Raw genomic sequence first — 20,341 nt, 5'->3', positions numbered from 1 at the left:
GCTGCAGGTTCTTCCACTTAACCAACCACTTACTGATTATGACTCTATAATCCCTTCTCACCCATAGCCTAATACATACGACCATAGGGTGTGGAGAACAGGGCTTCCCGTCCGCTCAGCCGTACTTAAGCCACACGCCGGTGAGTTAGTAGTTGGGTGGGTGACCACCAGCGAATCCTCACTGTTGTATGTTTTGTTTTTGTTTATGTATTTTTGCTAGCTATATATAGGAGACGGGACCAGGAAGACTAAGCCTATTCTTAATTCAATGCTTAGTTAACAAATTTATAGTAGCTCCTTAGCAATATCCTTAATACTTTCTTTGTAAGGCGATCTTGTTTGAAATATATATAGAGAGAGTAAGATACAGTGCTCTATCGCTCGGGCAATGGCTTTTTTATTGATATTGATTGACTTCTTGAAAATGTAAAATAGTAAATGTCGACCAGAATGACTTCCTCATCCATTTCTCACCCAGGCGACACCCACCCGACTAATGACCGTACTTAAGCCACACGCCGTGAGTTAGTAGTTGGGTGCGTGACCACCAGCGAATCCTCACTGTTATATGTCCGCATTCACTTTTTTTTATTCGTTTGGAACTCCCTCTTGCTGCCCTACTCTTCAGCCCCTACATCACAATATATTAGATTATCGTCAGATTGGTCCCCTCTGGTATCAAAGCGGATTCTTTCCCGGCGTGCACCCGACACCGACAACACCGCGTAGGCGGTGGGTTGACCGCGGTCCTGAATGTCAAACATTGCAAACATCCCAGACGCTCTTATCCTCAGTCTCAAAGGGAGGCCACTCCCCTTTCTTTGTACACACTCAAATAAGATATCTCTAGATCTCTCAGCTGCTTTCAACGACTCGTGACGTTGATGTCTTCTCGTGGATTGTATCCCGGAGAGACGTCTTGCCGAGTTTACCGAAATGGGAATCAGGGGGTTGTGGAACTTACGTGTGGACGGTTGGTAAAATGCATGATAATTTGTCTTAAAATATTAATCGTTTGAATTAGGCCGCTGGTACCGCCTCCGTCATCCACGGATTCGAGTGAGCCCACCAGAAGCAGCTGAGACAGTTCGCAGAGTCAAGCAGATATATAACAAGACCATCAACCTTGAACAGTGGGATCAAGTTCCTTTCCCAAGCCCGCTAGATTCATACTTCGATTTTGTCTACACGATCGATCAGGATGCGGGCACCTTCACTCTTTCAAAGCGGTCGGCTGTTGACGGCGTTCCGACGCCCCAAGCATTTGAAGCCAGCCTGGCCGAGATATGTGAAACCTCTAGCATTTCCATTGAGTCTTTGCGACAAACGCATTGTCCCCCTATTCCAGTTTCTGAAAAAGATCACGACTCGCAATTTGACTCAGTAAGCCTAGAACCATGGAATCTCCCGATAGAGTTGCCTACAGCTATGATCGAGCTTCAACAACAATTCTTCTTAGACTTTATCTTTCTATGGCGCTCCTGGATTGACGACCCTATCACGTGGCACTATGGAAGCCGTGTATTCAATGCATTCAATAGAGCTATCCTCCGCCTCGCTTCATGGGATTTTGAGGTGTCTTACGATTGCGATGTGGCACTGCCCATCAACCATAGTTCGATCCCTCGCTGGCAGTTTCCCGAAGGGGAACGGTATTGGTTTCACGGATTTCTCATTATGCTGCAACCGGATCTTAAGTCACCTCAACTGCTTCGCACAGCCATCGCCGGAGCGAAAGCGTTCATCGATAGTTCTAGTCGCATACCTCACAAAGTTCAGTCTATCCTTATCTCACCGTACCATGTGGCTTTTGTCGAACTGTCCCAACACAACATTGCGTGTAGCGAGGTTCTCCCGCTCCTAACCGATTCCTCGGCAACGCAATGCTCCCCGGGCTTTCGGGTATTAGCCCAGGTTCTATCCTCTAATTGCTGGAAAACGACCTGGGCTAACAGAGAGAAGTGGCCGTTTTCTATGCCATCAGAGGTTTTATTAGGGATCCTCCATAGCTCGGAGCCAAGAGATGCACTATCGTTTGCGCAAGCTTCCTTCGAAGCTGAACGATGGTATTATGCTTCAGTGCCCCAGTTTAGGGATGTTTCTGTGCAAAGCCTGGACCTGTCTATACCCTGCTGCGGTGATCGTACTGGATTAGAGAATACAGGCGTACACTGTAGTAGGTGTGGTATATGGCAACATCAAATGTGTATTGGGCTGGAAATCTTACCATCTAACGATTCATTCACCTGTGCCGCCTGTCTCGAGGAGGACCCGAAAGCCACTCGCCTCACAGCCGGTGGGATTAACAGACTCGGTGGCCGGGCTGAAAGAAGAACGTGCGCTATCAAAATTGATGGATCCGCCAAAAGCCTTCGAGTGCGACTATCCCAGCCTGCACACCTTCGACCAGAGCTACGGCTTATTGGGGATCTAATCCATAATATCCCAAAGGGCCTGATTGATTTTACCATTCGGTCCAATGGGGTCTTTGCAGGATTGGCATATGGCGTGGATGCTATGGCACCTGAAGGAAACTGTTGATAGTGGCGAAGTGAAGATTATTCCCCTAAATGAAGGGACACCAAATATGTTGAGCACTTAGCAGCAGATGTTAAACCTGTCTTCTACCTTTCTACTTCGGAGCGTGGGTGATTGAGGTCTACTCTAAGCTGAGCCATTCGATAGATATGAGGGGAGAATGGGTCAAAAACTTCCAATGGGATCAAACTTGATGTGGGAAATGGTTGAGGTGGAAGAAGAGAGGTGAAGTGACCTCGGGAAGTAAGGCGGTTGCTGACAAAAGTACAACTCCGGGCATAGTGTGGATATGAAACAGATGTTGGGTATCGTGCGTAATCCAGCGGCTAATGCTGACACTGAACCCACGGGCGTATTTTCGGTGACTGAAATTTCAGAGTAAAGGGGACGCTGAAAATGGCATTCATCTAAGGTACCTTAAAGGGAGGTACCTGTGAATCCATCTATTCAGCCCTTATTCTCAACAAAAGCGGAGGAAGAAGAATGACACTTACAGATTTTTAATTAGAAGGGGGAAAGTACCTTTTGGTATACGGTTTGAATATTTAGGTGAAGAATATTTAGGTGGTGAATAGCCGAAGTGCCTTAAGGAGGGCTGAATAGAGCAACGAGGCGCCCACGCCCGAACTATGGGCGGTACGCGACCACCACCTTAGACATGCTGTTGTATTTGTATTTGATTTTTGATCTTTATTTTCTACCTAGGTAGAAAGATCAACAACACGTTGGTCAGCAACAACGTCTTGTTTGGTATTTTCGATACAAAGGTGCAATAAGCCTAACGCGCTATAGCTGTTGAATTTCCTCTTACTTACGTTATTTTAGCCTCAAACAGCATGCGATCTCGCGAGATAATTAGCAAACTGCTAAAGAACCAATGAATTCTCTACCGATGCGCACAAAAGCACTGTACCGTTCGATAACCCCTACGCCTGCTCTGGTCTACGATACATGGATATCTCAACGAAGCTCATTCTGGAGGGTGAAATGGGGAGACCACTTCGCGATAGCATGATCTCCCACTATCAAAAACCGGATCGAGCCTATCAATCCACGGACGAGGGGCTCTTCACGCGTATGGTTCTCGTGATTCAGCAATATGCTTGGGTCGAATACGATCTCCTAGTTTTCAAGGAAAAGGAATACTACAACAAATTATGCCGATGTTCAGCCAAGAGGGAGAAATTCAGGCATACCAAGTTGAGATCGTGTTCGACGATTTTAGGACTATAGTATCTGGAACCTCCTCACTCGCTACAATCTCTCAAAACCTTCGACAAGTTGATGAGAGGTTTGCTTTAAGGGTTAGTCCAGAAGGCCAGGGCTCGGATACTTCATTTGGGGCTAGCAACATGGACCTACCTATATTGGTTTATATATAATCCGATGCGATGAAAGTAGAAGCTACAAATCCATACGGTAAAGGACGAGATTTTATATCCAAGTTGGTTACAATACATGTGTCACCAGCTAGGTAGTCTCATAGTCTCATAGAGCCTGTAAGCATAGTACGTGAATCCTACTGAGCCGGGGTTATATTCGCTAAGATGGCATTCGTGGGCAAGTATGCTATGAAGAAAGTGAACGGCAGCCTCTGCCCACCTGGGGAAACCAAGAAGAGCAAAAAGCAGAAGGTATAAATACAGAAGCTTTGACTACATATTCGGCTCGATCTTCGATAAGCGATACCGTTATTCTTCCAGACCCCTTCCCTACCTCAACTCACCTTAATTACCCGAAAAGGAAAGGATAAGGCCAATCCGGCGCAGGTCGCTATCTCCTGGCCATTTTATCTGCAGAAAACCTTTAGTTTTGCAACTTCAGTTCGTTAGGAAACTCCTTTTTGCTACTTTTCAGTGCCCTCAACCCATCCACCTGAATGCCCTAAACACCACTATCCTATACCTGAATATGCTGCCTCCCTGTTCGCTCTTATCCCTGAGTTCACTATGGTTGAGGATTGGGCCTTACGAACTCCACCTTCGAGAAGGATGCTTTGATTGCGTGGGGGCTAAATATCCTTTTTCTGTTTCTGCCTCGCACGCAAGTTTGGCCCCCACGACAAAGTTCGCTACTCCGCCAAGGGGCGAAAACCTCGTGTTTTTGTTTTTCATCTCTGCCAGATCAAGCGAATGGACAAGAAATGGACAAGCTCATGCCAAGCCTTCTCACAGATATGCTTAATACCAGGGGAACAGTGGACGAGTGGGATTTCAGCCTAGCGCTAATGTCGATCCTACCAAGATTTGATCGGCAATATAGTTGATTGATCCGAATGTCGATCTTTGTTGTCAACGTGGCGTAGTGACTGATGGATGGACAAGAGATATACCCAACAAGGACGTCCCACATGGATGACCCTAAGGCCAGTTCGTCTTATTTATAGCTTCTCCTTCTTTCTCTTCTTTCTCTCGTCTACTCTCCTCAGTCAAGATAGAACGAAAGAAGTGGTATTCCCCCGGAGCTGGCTTGCACAATGACCAACGCCCTCTCTGCCGCTACCTGCGCCATCTACGCAGTCCTCGCTATCCCAGTACTCTACCTCCTCGTTCGACACAGTCGCTACGGCCTTCTAGGATGGCTCTTCCTGTTCTTCTTTTGCATTCTTCGCATTATCGGTGGCGCGCTGGCAGTCAACGACACCAGCGCCGCCGCTAATATTATCTCCAGCGTCGGTCTTTCTCCTCTCCTCCTCGCAGCAGCAGGCATTCTACACGAGGCGTAAGTATTCAGCCCATAGACACTGAATCTATGCTAAATCCAGCAGTCGCCACTATCGCATCCAGTCCCTCGACAAGAAAATGGAATGGGTCTCCGTGCTTGCCTACCACATGCTTGTCATCGCAGGCGTGGCCCTAACAGCCGCCGGCTCTTCGAAACTCCAAGAGCACGAGGAACCCCTCAAGGCAGAGAAGATTTCCAGGGCTGGTATCTCTATTATGGTGGTTGCGTGGGGTTTTTTGGTTGGCTGGACTGGGTTCTCGTTTGTTGGTCCCCGGGGACGGAATTCCTCGCTCACGAGGGCAGGGAACATCGTAAGCACTTAAGCCCCGTGCGCATCAAAATGCTGTGCTAATGTTTCGTACACAGCTTCTTATGGCCGTGGCCTTCTCGCTCATCTTCATCGGCATCCGAGTCTTCTACAGTCTTGCTGCGCTGTGCACGCAGAGGGCGTCGCTTAATCCCGTCACAGGCTTGCTGGTTATCCGTGTGGTGCTAGGATTTCTGCCTGAGGTAATTGCGGCGCTTGTGTGTATCTTTGTGGGAATCAAGACGCAGGGTGCGGCGCAGTTGGCTTATGCCGAGGAGGAGAAGGTAGTTACGTAGTTTCGGTTCCGCCGAAACCACATCAACCTTGGATTTAGCTTGCTCAGGATGCGTGCGTTGTTTATGTTTGTCCTTCGCTATACACTGTGATGATAAGAGTTTACAATGGTCCGAGTAATTATAACCGACCGTGTGGACCTCTTATAGAGGGATGCCTTAGTAACTTCGCAATCGACGCCTTTTCCCTATAATTGCTTGGGTGGGATCAGAGCAGGTTACTGTTATGTCACAGACTAAACAAACAGGCTTTGATTATGAGCCACCAAAGCCCTCATAGCTTGCGATCGAGAGTGTGAATGCTGTGAAGACCGTTGAGCACGGTGGATAAGCAATAGGTTATGAAGCCGCTGACCACGGGAAATTTAAGATACTCAAGGATGTCCGCAATGAAATGTCAATACAAGGGCTCGTAAAATTGGAGACTTACTTGGCCATCGCTTCGTAGTAGTTAATGAGAAGAGGAAGCGAGAGATAGCGCAGCTGAAACGCTAGACAATCCTGGACTGAGCCTATACATCTTATCGCCAGCTGTAAAGGGTGATTATTATGATGAATGGGCTGAAGATAGGGCTAAGGATCGACATGAAGAATTAAAAAAAACAAGAACAAAGCAAAAACATACAACAGTGAGGATTCGCTGGTGGTCACCCACCCAACTACTAACTCACCGGCGTGTGGCTTAAGTACGGCTGAGCGGACGGGAAGCCCTGTTTTCCACACCCTATGGTCGTATGTGGTAGTCCTCACGTAGGATAGAGTAATAGAGTACATACAGCTGTTCAGGTAGTGAAATATTAAGGCTAGTTATAACTATACTACTAGGGAGATAAAGGAGGAAAAAAGTGTGATAATACATCTATAGAAAGGAGGCTATATATAAAGCTTCCGGGAAGGATAAACCAGACAAACTACCTAGGTAGGCAAATGCTTAGTTAGTCTATATAGCGACAAACGTATCCTATATATATCAACATGAAGTCAAAGCCGAGTTTAATATTGTTATAGTTGGTTATAGGTAGGCAAGTATAAGATAAAAGAACAAAAATCAAACAAAAACATACAACAGTGAGGATTCGCTGGTGGTCACCCACCCAACTACTAACTCACCGGCGTGTGGCTTGAGTACGGCTGAGCGGACGGGAAGCCCTATTTTCCACACCCTATGGTCGTATGTATTATGTTATTCGTGAAAGAGGATTTTATAGAATGCGAATGCAAAGGCTGAGGATGGGAAAAAGATAAGTGCCAATGCCAGAAGATGGAAGAATGTGAAGATGGTTGAGGATAAGAATAAGAAGATGAATGACAAAAGAGAGAAGGTTTATGGGATGAGTTCATTTCATTTGTATTATGCTGAAGGTTCATATGCATATTTAGCTATATTTACATCTTGCTTCTGGTATTCGTATCACGGGTTCTCTTCCTTCCCCCTAAAGGCCTCATTCTCTAGAGGGCCGTCGCGCTTGCAGGGTCGCAAGGTAAACCTCGCAGAGTTTTCGATCTGGTATCTTCTAGAATTCAGGACGTAATTACTAGTACGTTACCGGCTTATTGTAGTCTTAATTTTTACCTGGTTTGGAGAAACCCTGCGACTAGTTAGACCGTAGGGTAAAATATATCTAGGAGGGATGGGATTGCCGGTAAGAATAGGTAAGCTTTAGTATTCGAGGCTAGGCTCCTATACAATGCTCCCTGGCCTCATGCAGACAACTTACAGCAAACATTCTTTCAGCAAGTGGGATCAGACAGTCGGACGTGGTATCTTATACCTCATTATCTGGATGCAATCATACACTGGGGGTTTTTGCCACAAGGGAGGATCCACTGAAATTCTAGTCCTACATTTTTAGATTTCTGACTTACAATCAAGGAGGGAAGATATAAGCTGAATGTAATTGAGCAACCACGCATTGCCGTAGCTGCGTGCAAGCGAAACTGAAGGAGTTGAAGAATCCACTAGACAGGAGCATATGAACCCACATAGCTCCTAAAAGCCTCGGACCATGTGATAGGCTTAGAGAGCTCTGTACCCTTCTTTCTAGGCATTTTCGCGTCGTCTTAACCTCTTTACTGAGACCTTAAAGGACCTTCATTAGTAAACGTAAGAAATCGAACGATTCTAAACGTACCAAAAGCGTTAACACCAACGCCGCCACCCTCCCCAATCTATGCAATCCCTCATATCTTCGATGTCAGCGAGCGGGTGGGCACAGAATAACCAGTCCTTAGTGTGGGCAAACTTCCGATTCAGTCAAAGTTGATCTCGAGCCACCCGGTAACCGCCATATTCGTACAGGAGACGGTTCACGACGCGGATACTGTATATCTTTGAAATCTCGTATTATAAACTTTGGACCGTCCGAGTTAATCATTCTTTCCCAGGGGCGAAGGCGATCAGGGAAATCGACTTGTTCGAGATCAACAACCATCACTCTATATCGTTGGTTGCCCTGATCGCAGAGTAAAAAATTGTCCAATCTCTGATCTCGATATAAAGCCCCATGCTCCGAAAAGTGACGAAAGATATCCTCGAGATGAGTCCTCAAAACTTCTCTAGGGAAGTCTTTCTCACTGCGGGCCAGTCCATAGAGAGTAACGCCATCAATCTCGGACAATACAATTGCTGGGAATCCATCATAGTAACCTTGCCCAAAGAAGTAGGGAATCACTTTTCCTTGGAGCTCCTTCAATTTGTCGTAGACTGCTATCTCATTCCGAAATTCTTCCTCCCAGTTATGCTTTTGCTGTTTGACAATGACTGATGTGACAGTTTGGGGAATCGAGTGTCGATATGAGCCTAGGTCAAGTGCGAAGCGATAAACTGTACGCCGTTCATCTAAAAGTTGCACATTGGTTGAATAAATTGGATGATGATCCAAGTAGATGATCTACGATGAGTTTAATCAAATCTTCTCTTAAGGTGTGGCACCACTTCACGTACATTGGATACATTCTGGTTTTGGAGAAGGGAAGGCATGTTGTGGACTTGCATATTGAGAGAAGAAGGTCGGGGAATGACGCGCCTTATATATTTATCAACCCCCTCCAGGTCATGTGGTCAGCAGATGCAAGGGGAGGCAAGAAAAAAGAAAAAGAATAGTGAGTGGCATCGCTTACCTTGTAAGGATGATCTGCCAGTTAGATCTAAGCACCTCGTAATATACTACTGTCTAGACTGGCCCTACCCGTAGCATCCCATCCGTGTGCTCTGCACCAACTTCTCTCTGCCCCCTCGCCTAGATAATAGCACTGCCAATATTCTATGTTGAAATTCACCTATCATCCCATGGTTATAGGTCAGCCGACTTTTATAGGTTAATTATAGGCTTATATCTTAACATTGAGTAATAAAAAGAAATGGCGGCGTTCATGAGCCTATAGTATAGGCTTCTACATTGCTGTGTATGTACTCTGCTCTGGGCATCAAGAAAGGAAACGATTCATAGTGTCATCATCAACAAGATGGCCCTCACGGTCAAACCATGACCAGTATCCTTTGTATTCTGGGCCATGGTTATCGTCCCTATTCCTCACGAACCTAAGATCACGCCAATACCAGAAGTCGTAATGACCTTCAAGCCCATCAAGGCTCAATTTAGTCGATGACCGTATCTCGTTCCCTAAATTCGTTGGCTTGGACTCTCCAGGCTAAAGGTGTGATCCTGGTTCGGACCCTAACAGTGATCGCGCGACTTGGGTGATTCTCACCCTGGTTCTCCACCCGTTTATAGCGCACTCACCCTTGTCACCCCCGGTCGACCGTAAAGCGGCACTCACCCATTTCTCACCAGTTCTGTCAATCACGCGCTCAGATTTCTGACGTTAAACTCATCACTTGTTGTAAATTATTTGTATTATATAGACCTCTTCTACAAAAAGTTTAGTACATACGACCATAGGGTGTGGAAAACAGGGCTTCCCGTCCGCTCAGCCGTACTTAAGCCACACGCCGGTGAGTTAGTAGTTGGGTGGGTGACCACCAGCGAATCCTCACTGTTGTATGTTTTTTTGTTTTGTTTTTTTAGTTTTTTGCATCTCTCAGCAGCACTCTGCGGTGGGTGCCGGTGATATACATACATGTGTGAGAAGTCTGGATACATGACTGCCATAAGCTAGATCATAATTTCGGCGGAACATTTTACAGCTGTACATCGTTGACATCACGTGGTATCTGAATGCTCTCCAGTTATGCTTAGGTAGTAGATAAGGAGATGTTGCTGGTTGGTGTTGACGGTACAAGAGCAATCGCCCCTGGCTTGTCTCGCTTTTGTTTTTTGACAATTGATACTAACGACCTGAATATTACAAAACGGTAGCCCGAAAACCTCCGGTTAGACGCAGCAGGAATCAGGGAAGACCTGAGTAAAATTTGGAAGCAGGTAATGTTCTCTATATTCGTAGTCTGTCAAAGACTTTGAAGCAATTTTCGAAGATATCACTGGGAGGTGTCATATATGGCAAGAGGGGAGATACCCACGAGATAATTAGCCCGAGACATATCAGACGTGTCACATAGAAGATGTCACTACGGAGTATATCTGTCTGCCTTTTCCCTCGGGTGAACAAACATTTAGCCGCAGACTACCCGAGGAACGGCGTAAAGTCCGCAAAACACCCGCGCATAACCGGCTGGTCACTACGGAGTAATGTCCGTCGGCTACTGGCTGTTACGAAGTATTTGGCCGTACGTCGAAAAGACCCGAGTGAAGAATACCAAAAACAGCCATAAAGGCGGATAAATTGACCTAAAAGAATTGCAGTTTTGAAGACAAGTGCAACGCCTAGGTTATCGTAACGCATCTCCAAAAGCATACCTCAACCTCCAAAAGGTCGGAAAACGAGACCATGAAAAGATAAAGAACCGACACGGGCAGAAATAAATCCAAGAAAAGCTCGGGCACGCTGCCAGGTTTCCGTGCCATCAAGAAAATCGCTCGAAACAAATTGGCCAAAGACCAATAGAGAGAGAAAAAAAAGGAAACCCATTTGACGGTAAACGAATAATCAGCCCTGGTTTCACGGCCCACCTTGGCTGGAAACCACGAGGAACGCCTTGCACGCATTGAGCATAACCCAAACAAAAGAAAAACATGTAGCAAGTAAACAACAGCAAGAACAAAACAAAAAGCAAAGACGAGGTCGCGCGCACTGGGTATAGGTGATAATCAATCTTCGTGATCCCGTTTTCAATTCCCGGTCTGGACCTGGAGATGGTGTGGCCTCAGACCAGGAGAGGAAATGTTTGGATTTGGAGTTCAAGTCGCCTGCGTTCGGCACTGGGATTTTCCGCAGGCTTGAATGTCCCTTTTTTTTGAGTCGCCGGCAGTCATAGATAGGAAAGGAAAAAGGTGAGAGATGATCGTACAGTACGTGAGCCGTAACGGACGAGGGATGTCGTAAAGAGTAATAATACAATGGAGCAAGGCGGTTGGTGCCACTGTTTGGATGGGCGCAGGCTAAAGAGTTGGGAGAGGGATAATGGTTCTCCGGGAACTTTAGCGGCTGAATTGGGACCAGACCGTACTCAGCCAACCGGCGGGAATACCAATCTCAGAAGGCGCAAGCATGGATAACTGGCCCCAATCACACCCATCCAGGAAGGCGAGGACGTCGTCTCCGCCGAGACTCGTTGATAGCAAGCTTGAGTCTGGGTATTCGGTTGAGGTCAGAGGCGGGGAGGGAGCCAACTGAGTTACGGATCCGGGTGGCGGGAGGACAGGGATGGTGTGTGAGGCGGCTGCGTTGATAGGAGGGAGGGATTGGGAGTACGGAGGCGGAGGCGCCTGCGGGCGGGCTGGAAGCCAGGAGTTGATGGGGTTTAGGCGGTTTGTTGTTGCTGTCATGTACTGGGAGGGGGACTGCGTAGTTGCGGATAGAGAGGGGAAGCTGGGGGATGAGGTGGTGTAAATGGGGCCGTCTGGGTGGTGTTGCTGAAGGGACGGGAGGGAGTACGGAGATCCGGATGGCATTTGGCGGCTGTTGGGAAGTGGTAGACTGGGACGGCGGTCACCTTCGTGTCCAGGTAGCGACAGACCGGGGCTATTGACCGGGACCCATGACTCGCGGCGACCACCGACACCGTCGAGCATCTGGTCACCGGGATCGCCGGTTTCACTCCTGACGGCGTTGCTTCCAGCGTCACTCATGTTCGTGCGCTCGTACATGGACTCGCTTGCTGCGGGAACTGCGATACCGTCGTCGTCCATCCCAGAATCTGTTAACTGGTCCTCGATGCTTCCAAAGTCAAGGAAAAGTTTTTCGAGCATCTTGAATTCCTCGAGGCCGCCACCAGCACCGCCTTCGCGGAGGAGGCGAATCCCGTTGAGGCCGTGGTCAGAGGCATCCGACATGCTATCCAAGCGGTTTCGTGAAACCCGGCGGAAATCGCGCTTGACTTTGGAGAAGTAGCTGTGAAGGCGGTTCAGGGTGCGGAACCAGCCCATGGCCATCTTCAGACGAGGCCGCATCTCTCGGATGATATCCAAGGCCTTGCGTGCTTGTGCGACACCAAGCTGGTGGCTATCGTGGCTCGCAGGGGGTGGCTTAGTCCCCATCAATCCATCCGGATCCATGTGTGGGAAATGCGTTCCATAAACACCGACAAAAGCGGCATTGTAGATAGCAAATCCGACCAAAGGGTTCTCGACAAGAGCACCGCGGGCTTGGCAAGTGGCCACGAGGTCGATCATCTGCCGCGCTGCCTTGAACAGCTCACGGGCACTATCCCGCCAGAAACCATCGGGTGGGCCATTGACCTTATCGACAGGGAACAACGGCTCATCCAAGGGACCCGAAGGCTCATTGCAGCGGAGAGGCAGGAATGGGATATAGGCACGGTGAAGGACAATCACCGATAGGAAGTAGACAACATGCATCACGGTATACGAAGCCAGGGTGGTCTTGTACATGATATGTGTGTCGGTATTTCGCAGGGAATATTGCAAGTTGCGGGAAAGACTATCCTGGAACTCGTTCAACTGCTGGCGGAGCGAGGCGAAACGAGATTCAGGATGCCAGGGGGATACTGCTCCGTTCGTCGACCGCCAGCGCAAGACCATTTGGCGATGCTTCCCCAAACACGAATGATCCGAATAACCCGGCTGAGCACCGACTCCTCTGCGCCAACCTCCCATCGATCAACGTCCTCTTCGCTGGAGTCCTTGCGACGAGAGATAGGTGACCAGGGCTTGTTATCAGGAGTTCCATTGGGTCCTGGGAGTTTTTCATCGCCAAAGCCTCCTATACTTTGACGGATGCTGGGGATTTGCATGCTTTGGGAGCCGAAACTCTGCGGACGCCGAACGGCCGGTTCATTAAGCCGGGCCGTTCGAACCCGCTCGCCGAAAGCAAAAGCGTTGTCGCTCGGAAGCTGAATTCCGAGTTCCTTTACTCGGACCATCCGAGGCCGATACTTTCCACTGCTGAGGCATCGGTCGAGGATGAAACAAGCCCAGAACGTCCGGCGCTTAGTCTCTTGCGCAATGATATCATCAGAGGTCGGCTCCCTGGGCTCTACACGTCGTGGCAGACCAAAATGATCTGCCTCGGTTCTCAAGCCAGGAGACGACCGCGAAGGATCTCGCGCTGGGAATTCATTTTCAAGTTCAAAGGGTAGACCCATGGCCTGTGCAAGCCGGATGGCCATGCCCACATAGACCCAAGCACTTTTGCCTCGGCACATCCCCCCACTCGTGCAAGGCTAACATCAATAGCGCCTGTACGCGCGTAAGGTCCGGCTGAGCGAGGCAAGCGCCATCCAAGCCGGCCAGCCGGCTGCGAAGGGCTGCGGCATAGTATTCCGATGCGGCAAGCGGATTCGAGGAATGACTAGGCGATGCTGGTGAATGAGCTGCGGCCAACGGAGGGTGAAACCGAGCAGTCAGGGCCAGTACGCCCAGCGGGATGAGTGAGGAGGATGGGTCCATTTTATAACCGGGATTCCGGGGATCTTGTCCATCAAAGGTCGCGGGAGGAGGAGAGGAAAGCTGTCGAATCTGGCCGAGAAAGGTCGCGGGATGTAGGAAGGGTAGAAGAGTGGCAAAATGCGATTGGAAGAGATCGAAGACGGCCTCCCAAACTTTTGTTGTAAGTATCGAGGAATCAAGCGCATCCACACCGAGCTTAGAACCAGCGGACGAGCCAGAGATGCCTACCACCTTGCGTGAACGATGTCGTTTCGGGCCATCCCAGTCTCCATTTCGATCCTCGCCTTCTGCCAGGGCAGCCAGATCTCGTTTGGCGCTGCTCACTCCGATTGCTGGGGTTGGGTAGACACATTCGCGCCCGGATGATTCGCACGCGCGGCAGGTTGTATCGATGCCGGCATTGACACACTTGATTTTACTGCGCCGGCATCGAGCGCAAGCGATGCTGGACCGCATGTTGTATTGGACAGACCCGAAGTCTGCAAATATGCGAGTCGATTTGTGTCAAGCGCAATTCTCCCATTTACCGTATCCGGGTCACACGTTGGGGGGTTTTTTTGGCGGGAAGAATCTCGGTAAATTATGTGGACGGTTTTCTATAATAATCAGCATTGCATATGCGGGGATGCAGCTTGGGAAACCTACCAGAGAACCCTGGCGAAGAGAAAAAGAGAAAGAGGGAAGGCCCAAGGGAGAAGAAGAAGAACGGAATTGGCGGAGTGTGGGGGAAACTCAAAAGAGTCGGGGCACCGGACCGGGAGAAACACAAGTCGGGAGGGAACGGGGAATTGTCTCCGGGGAAATAGGGCCTGAGAAGAGGGAAAAAGTGAAAGGGAAAGGGTAAAAAAAGCGAAAAGAAAAAGAAAAAGAAAAGCCGAGAAAATCAAGAGCCGCTGAAATTGCGGAGGATCCCAAAAGTATGCAAGGACGCGCCTTTTCGTGGAGGTGGAGCCCCCCAGTTTCTGGCTTGCCGATTGACTGGGATTGTTCTTTAGTATGTACTCTTACTATCTACAATATACAATAACTATATAGTTATTAGAGTAAATATTTATATATATACATATATACATATATACACTCTATAATATTCAAATACAATACATATCTACCTCCATCTCCATACGTAATATAATACCTTCAACTTCTCGGCACGGAAAACATCCTGCGGCCTGTGCGGCCAACATAGGAAATATACCCCATTCTTACCAGCGCTCTCTGATCTTATGATCGTCATCGCATCTCAACCCGACTCGGGTTCAGGCTCACGGTCCGAAAAATAAGAAAAGCAAAAAGCAAAAAAGCAAAAGTGCAATCTGGCCTGTCAAGTAGGACATTGTCTTGACTACCAGGCCAAATCCAGATCCAAAGCACCCGGGACTAGCTGGAATAACAATACCCGTCCACTCCCCGGCCGATTGTCTTCCGGCCACTTTCCGGCATTTTTCCCTGAGGATAAGTTACAGTGTCCTAAAACTGGGGGCATCGGTGGATTTGGGGACCATCGTCCGTACAATGTTGTACTCCATACAATCCTGGTTCCATGGCCTAGAACTCTATACAGACTAGGGTACAAAAGTACCTTGCCCTTCTACCTAGGCAATTGACTACCCCGTGACAGCTGATGTCCGATCGGCATTTGTCTGGGCGGGAATCCATACACCGTCTCTTCCCGCGTCGGGAACACCAAAATAGGCAAAGAAGAGAATGTGTGCGCACAGATGGGGGGGACATTCTCGGAGAGTACAGCGAGAAAATCCATAAGTGCGAGGCATGGAAAAAAGAACGGAAAACCGACGAGACTCCACAAGATGCCCAGAAAATCCAGTGGACCGGACCATAAGGCTTTTCTTTCTTTCTCCTTCCACATGGTTTTTCCTTTTTCCAAGAGGGGTATCTCGGCCCATTTGGATCCCTCGGGTATAGGCTCGTCCCCAGAACATGGATGACCCTACCATGCCAGCCTATCAATCTGGGGGAAGAAGGGGATATAGCACCCAATCAAGAGTCTCCACTAACCCTGGTCGGGGCTCCCCGCAAAGAAGCGAGATCCTCGATCATCACGGGAGTTACATTGACAGTTAGGCTGGAGTTGATTGGCGTCGGCTGTTACCTTGGACCTTCTCACCCCGTATTCGACGGAGGTCTCCGTGCGACGTTCCTGCAATGTTGGTTGTGTTTCCCCCGCTTGCCACTCGTCACAGGTGGAAGAATCGGGGAAGGGATCAGGGTCGCTCGGCAGAGGGTCGAATGAGCTGCCACCCCTTCGGAAGAACACGCATATTTCACGGGATGAGGAATTGGACTGAATTGCTTATTCCGTACTTCTGCTGCTACCCTTATATCATAATATTAGTTCCATGTGCAAGTGCAAACAGCCCCGAGGCCGACTGCATCAGAGAAGCTGTTTCATCCCACGGAGTAATCCAATGGAGTTCCGAGGTTATACACATGTTCATGTCACACATCGGAAAAGTCTCATACACCGAGTTTTTCCCCCCGGTCACATTTCGGCCCCGTCCGATACAACGATTGGACCGCCGCCTCCGAGGCTCCAGCGATTGGACCCCGGATAACCCCGCATTTACTTTATATTAGGTAAGAGGTTCTGGTTCGTTTTGACTTTTTTCTTTTCTTTTTTTTTCTTTTTTTTTTTTCAGTAATAGTATCGAATTGTATAGTCAAGGAAACCTAGAGTATTTATATTTGCACAGTAACTTTGGAAGTCCGAGGAGAGGGCACCAATGGTCATGTGCCTAATATTCCCATGTCTAGTAAATCTCCGGCCTCTTGGCTTTTTGATATATTATACTCCGTATACTCCGTACTCCGGTGGATAATAGTGGGGAAGCTTAAAAGGGAAATTATTGGAACAGTTTCCATGACATATACTTGATTAACATTGCATTCCATTCCTCCATTCCTACCATTCCTCTGCCCTCTGCTACAACATTGTCCTTCCACATCCTTTTTCTACCCCCACATATGGAGTAGCCTCTCAGCTGACAAAAATTAATAAAGGAAACTCCCTTGTTCATCTTTGCTAACCTTTTCCCATATTATCCGAGACATCCCGTGCCGCCGGAACCGTTCGATTTAGAAATAGTCCAATCCAAGTGCTAAAACAAAGCCTCCAGCGCCGTGGCTGGAAATAAATACATAATATTATGATCCAGGAAAAAAAACCCCGGTCGGGATCAAATCCTCTTTTCCCCCCTTTCCTGACCTTTCTCGGCGCGGAGCAGTTACCGATTCCAACTTATCCGTCGGCACGTGGTTCATACAAACCTTAGGTAGAATATATCCTGTCATCAAATTTCTTACCTGGTCTGTTATAGGCTAAACACTTCCAGAAAAGGAACCTAAGTTCCGGGGACTCCGTACGGAGGAACTCCGCAGTGGAAATGAAAAGGATCCGAAAAGAACAAGCCAGGAACAATCCCAGCCCCCACATCGGCTCGGTTAGAAATATCGGTGGCATACCGAGTCTCCCGAGTCCGGATTTGGATAGCCTAACCGTGCAAGATCGTTTACCCCGATAAATCCCCGGTGGCTAAAAGTATGCACTAATCGACTGTGTTATTAGCATAATTGTACTCTGCTTATTCGTCCACGGGTTTATTTCCAAGGTATTTCCAAGGTTGACTCTGCGAACTCTCTGAGTTCGGCGAATTCAATCCCGAAAAGTTCTGCCAATCCCCACTCGGGACCAAGTTGCCGGGTTAGGCACCTTGACTTTTTAGCCTGATCTATTAGGACGGTTATGTGAGCTGTTCTCCGGCTATTTATGTTGTTGTACTTTTGTTATATGGGTTATTGCGGCCAACTGAAATAGAATCACCAGTCAATTTTGTCTATAGAGTCGGGAAAGGAATAAAATGCGTCGGACATGGAAAGCATCGCCAGAGTGGGTATATTATGAGCGATCATAATAGAATCCAAAGACAAATCAATGGAAATAAACATGATATAGAGAAGAAATATTAACCAAGAGAAGTCCCCAGGAATGGGATGGTAAATTGGAAGATCGATATCGTATCGTCAACGGGGACCCAGCCCGATGACTGTAATGTGTGTAAAGGTTTAAATGAAGAACCTAGAGACGCAATCAGTAAGAGACAACCGTCAAGCACACATAGCAACCACATACCAAGCCGCAAGAGCAATAATCAGATACATCATCATCAACAAGACGCCCTCAAGCCAGTGAGACTTGCCATCACCGATGAGGTAGTTGACCTATGAAACACCAATCAGTATAATGATATCACTTTCCCGCTAAATCAAACCACTTACCAGAAGAACAGACATGAATAGTACAATCACCTGGAATCCGTCGAAGTTGAGAGTCTGACGCAGTTAGTACCAGCCCTCAATCCACATGATCGTCTGCATAGAGCTCATCCATACCATATCCTCAACGCCAATGATCCACCCAAGAACAACAATCAGGGGCAAAACGAGCAGCGCAATCTGCATGCTGGATCCGACAGCAACACCAATCGTAAGATCCATCTTATCCTTGCATGCGACTGTCACCGCCGTAGCGTGCTCAGCCGCATTACCAACGATAGGCAGCAGGATCAGGCCGACGAATGTCTCGCGAATGTTACCTGTTTCCGTCAAGGCATCGATCGATTCAACCTGGTAGATGAATGAGCTTACTGCGATCACACACAAAAAAATGGATCTACAACGGATCCCGGAGAAACGTAAATATGCATACCATGAACTCAGCACACGCAGCGACAAACGCAGTCGAGATGATCAGCGTAAGAACGGCAACAGTAATGGACAACTGCGGCTCCTCGGGCTCCTCGTCGAGATCCTCCATCTGCATGTGGTCGGGATTCTGTCCGACCAACGGTGTGGCAGTCATTTTGCCGATCTGGGCAATACCCCGGCTGGCGTCGCCTTCTTCGACCTTTGCGCTTCGCCGTTCGACCTTCTGGCTGGGTCGGTTGTACATGTCGGCGTGTGACTTCAGCTGGAAGAAGAGGTAGCAGCCGTACACGATGAGAAGGAGGACGCTGGTGCCTGTGGTGCAATGTGAGCAAGGAGATAGATAAAGCGATGGACACGGCTGGGAAGACCCAGCAAGTAACGAATAACGTACCTCGAGATAGGGCAGCGGTTCCATCTACTGTTCCAACTATATTCGAAAAACTCTCGTTAGCTCTCTGTCGATTTGCGAATTCTGGGGTGTAGTCATCACTGACGATCAGACCACTTGTGGTAGGCAGTCGGAATGATCAAACTGCTAACAGCTAATGCGAGCATACTCGCGGCTGTCTGGGCAACTGTTACGTTGAAATGTTGCTCGATGCGAGGGATACCACCGAGGAAGAAAGACATGCCCAACACCAGGAGTAGGTTGGACAAAATACTTCCGATGAGCGAGGTCTGCACGATGAGGGTTTTCCGCTGGACCAGTGCGATGATTGCAACGATCAGCTCAACGGCATTACTATATACGTTAGAAATGCTGCCGTGGAAGGAGACAACGGTAGAACAAAGCATACCCGAACGAGGCATTCAGCAGGCCACCGATTGTTTCACTCGTACTAGAAGAGATGTGAGTATGGATCAGATAGAACCAGATACATCCAAGCATACCGAAGGGCAATCTCTTCAGTTGCGAAACTGAGCATGGCAGCCAGAGGACTAGTGGACGTCTGTTAGCGGAAGATCCTCGATATTGGTGGGTATATATCGCTCACATGATAGCAATGAAGTTAACCACGAATATCGCAATCGGATTAGCTCCAACTGCATATAGCACGACTGTGGAATAGAAATTAGCACGCCGCTTCCATACATCAACAACCGACAAAAATAGCAAGACATACTTCCAACAGGTGCGGCGATCAAAAGAACGTTGATCCACGAGTTCAAGACAGTAGCTCTCAACTGCGATGCAAAGGTGAAAGTCTGCTTATCCGAATGCGACTTCTTATCCTCCCATTCATCGTCACCATGGCGATGCTTGAACTTGCCCAAAATGCCCCCCTTCCGCTGACGCGCTTGCGCTGATCCAACAGTCTCCGTATCAACCCCGCGCACCGAGGAGACATTGATTGGATCCTGGCTCGCCATGGACGGTTCAGGCGGAGACTTGTTTGTTTCATGGTCGCTGCCAGCGAACTCCGGCCCGAATGTGTTTGAGTACTCCGGGACATTGATGCCGTCGTGCATTTCCCTTCGGCGTTGCTGGTCTGCTGAGAGCTCGCCCAGGGTCTGGGAGTGGGCTAGTCCGCCCTCGAGCTGCATAGAGTTCGATCGATGGGACCTGGTTTGGATCTTTTGGAATGGGTTGAAGGAGGGGCCGTACCATGCGGATGCGCGAGCCGCACTGCGAATTTTATCTAGTTGTATTGTTAGTATGACTGGCCGGTTGAGGTTGAGTATGTATAGATGTTGGACTTACGCATGGTGGGTCGATGAGTCTCTGTGTAGAAATGGACCCGTGAGTAAAAGTGATCTTGCAAGAGTACTTAAATAGAAAAAAACAAGGACAAAGCAACCGCAGTTAGGACATAAGATGCCAACAG

The 20,341-nt window shown here is 48.4% G+C and overlaps 5 protein-coding genes across 5 annotated transcripts, besides 2 other annotated features; 2 read left to right on the top strand and 3 right to left on the bottom strand.

Moving 5' to 3' along the window:
* Positions 1-936: 936 nt before the first annotated feature.
* N7489_011036 (PHD finger domain-containing protein) lies at positions 937-2,541 on the top strand (the record flags this gene model as incomplete). The annotated part of the gene is made up of 2 exons (XM_056716785.1): positions 937-973; positions 1,025-2,541. 2 exons carry the CDS (start codon positions 937-939, stop codon positions 2,539-2,541), a joined length of 1,554 nt encoding a protein of 517 aa, XP_056564407.1.
* A 2,473-nt stretch (positions 2,542-5,014) lies between these two features.
* Positions 5,015-5,865, top strand: N7489_011035 (uncharacterized protein; the record flags this gene model as incomplete). The annotated part of the gene is made up of 3 exons (XM_056716784.1): positions 5,015-5,259; positions 5,306-5,573; positions 5,629-5,865. 3 exons carry the CDS (start codon positions 5,015-5,017, stop codon positions 5,863-5,865), a joined length of 750 nt encoding a protein of 249 aa, XP_056564406.1.
* Positions 5,866-6,383: 518 nt separating this feature from the next.
* Positions 6,384-6,435: a sequence feature (Protein overlapping with rRNA (N7489_011034, KAJ5230326.1) was converted to a misc_feature.).
* Positions 6,436-6,487: 52 nt separating this feature from the next.
* Positions 6,488-6,636: a sequence feature (Protein overlapping with rRNA (N7489_011034, KAJ5230326.1) was converted to a misc_feature.).
* Positions 6,637-11,360: 4,724 nt separating this feature from the next.
* N7489_011033 (fungal specific transcription factor domain-containing protein) lies at positions 11,361-12,773 on the bottom strand (the record flags this gene model as incomplete). Its single annotated transcript, XM_056716782.1, has 1 exon — positions 11,361-12,773. The coding sequence occupies one exon, from the start codon at positions 12,771-12,773 to the stop codon at positions 11,361-11,363; it is 1,413 nt and encodes a 470-aa protein (XP_056564404.1).
* Positions 12,774-12,838: 65 nt separating this feature from the next.
* Positions 12,839-14,246, bottom strand: N7489_011032 (putative C6 transcription factor; the record flags this gene model as incomplete). The annotated part of the gene is made up of 2 exons (XM_056716781.1): positions 12,839-13,449; positions 13,517-14,246. The coding sequence occupies 2 exons, from the start codon at positions 14,244-14,246 to the stop codon at positions 12,839-12,841; spliced, it is 1,341 nt and encodes a 446-aa protein (XP_056564403.1).
* Positions 14,247-17,873: 3,627 nt separating this feature from the next.
* On the bottom strand, positions 17,874-20,221 carry N7489_011031 (hydrogen/calcium exchanger domain-containing protein; the record flags this gene model as incomplete). The annotated part of the gene is made up of 12 exons (XM_056716780.1): positions 17,874-17,886; positions 17,941-18,029; positions 18,087-18,140; positions 18,201-18,434; positions 18,517-18,827; positions 18,907-18,942; positions 19,010-19,257; positions 19,313-19,354; positions 19,407-19,454; positions 19,511-19,574; positions 19,640-20,155; positions 20,218-20,221. 12 exons carry the CDS (start codon positions 20,219-20,221, stop codon positions 17,874-17,876), a joined length of 1,659 nt encoding a protein of 552 aa, XP_056564402.1.
* Between the last annotated feature and the right edge of the window lie 120 nt (positions 20,222-20,341).

Source organism: Penicillium chrysogenum (assembly GCF_028827035.1).
Source record: "Penicillium chrysogenum strain IBT 35668 chromosome Unknown utg000005l_segment0_segment0, whole genome shotgun sequence".
NCBI lineage: Eukaryota > Fungi > Ascomycota > Eurotiomycetes > Eurotiales > Aspergillaceae > Penicillium > Penicillium chrysogenum.
This window is presented reverse-complemented; position numbering and strand designations above follow the sequence as displayed.